The 616-nt window shown below is 51.6% G+C and overlaps 1 protein-coding gene across 1 annotated transcript in view; it reads right to left on the reverse strand.

The window, feature by feature from the left end:
- MYCN (v-myc avian myelocytomatosis viral oncogene neuroblastoma derived homolog) overlaps positions 1-220 on the reverse strand; it is a 3,403-nt gene extending 3,183 nt beyond the window's left edge. Inside the window, exon 1 of the mRNA XM_009885356.1 lies at positions 9-220. Within this exon, the coding sequence (XP_009883658.1) occupies positions 9-220 (212 nt within the window). The remainder of the gene's footprint in view (positions 1-8) is intronic.
- Between the last annotated feature and the right edge of the window lie 396 nt (positions 221-616).

Genomic DNA, 616 nt, shown 5'->3' on the forward strand with positions numbered 1-616 from the left:
CTCCCCACGGCACCGGGGCTCCCCCCGGGGGTTGCTCCTGGAGCCCGGCCCGGCTGGGAGACAGGGGAGGGGTGGGCAGCAGCTCAAACTTTTTCCAGATGTCCTCCCCGGGGGGAGCGGAGTCCGGCCCGCACAAATAAAAATCATCTTCGTCCGGGTAGAAACAGGGCTGCAAAGAGTCGAACTCGAGGTCTGGGTTTTTACTGACCATTCCTGGCATTACGGGTCTCTTCTTGCTGATCCCTGGGTCGGGCAATGGTTTTAGAGACAGGTTTTATGGGTATTTCCACCAAGGGGAGGAAGAGAGGCTCTCCCAAGACCTGAAACTGAACCAAAAATAAAAAAAAAATAAAAAAACAACCACATTAAAACACGAAGAAACAAACAGACACCAATGTGACTCCCTTCCTCTTAACCGAAGGGGTAAAAAAATAATAATAATCCCATCATCAACAGCAAGAAAGAGGGAGAGCCTTTTGCAAGTCGAGAAAAAAATGCATCTCACACACCTTTCCTCCCGACTCAAGATATGCACAGAGAAGCGATCAGGTAGTGCTCCCACATGCACAGCTTTCCGCCTTCCCCGGCGCTCCGTGAGGACACAAAACCAACCGGC

This window comes from Charadrius vociferus, unplaced genomic scaffold, assembly GCF_000708025.1.
Source record: "Charadrius vociferus isolate BGI_N301 unplaced genomic scaffold, ASM70802v2 scaffold173, whole genome shotgun sequence".
In the NCBI taxonomy this organism is placed as follows: Eukaryota; Metazoa; Chordata; class Aves; order Charadriiformes; family Charadriidae; genus Charadrius; species Charadrius vociferus.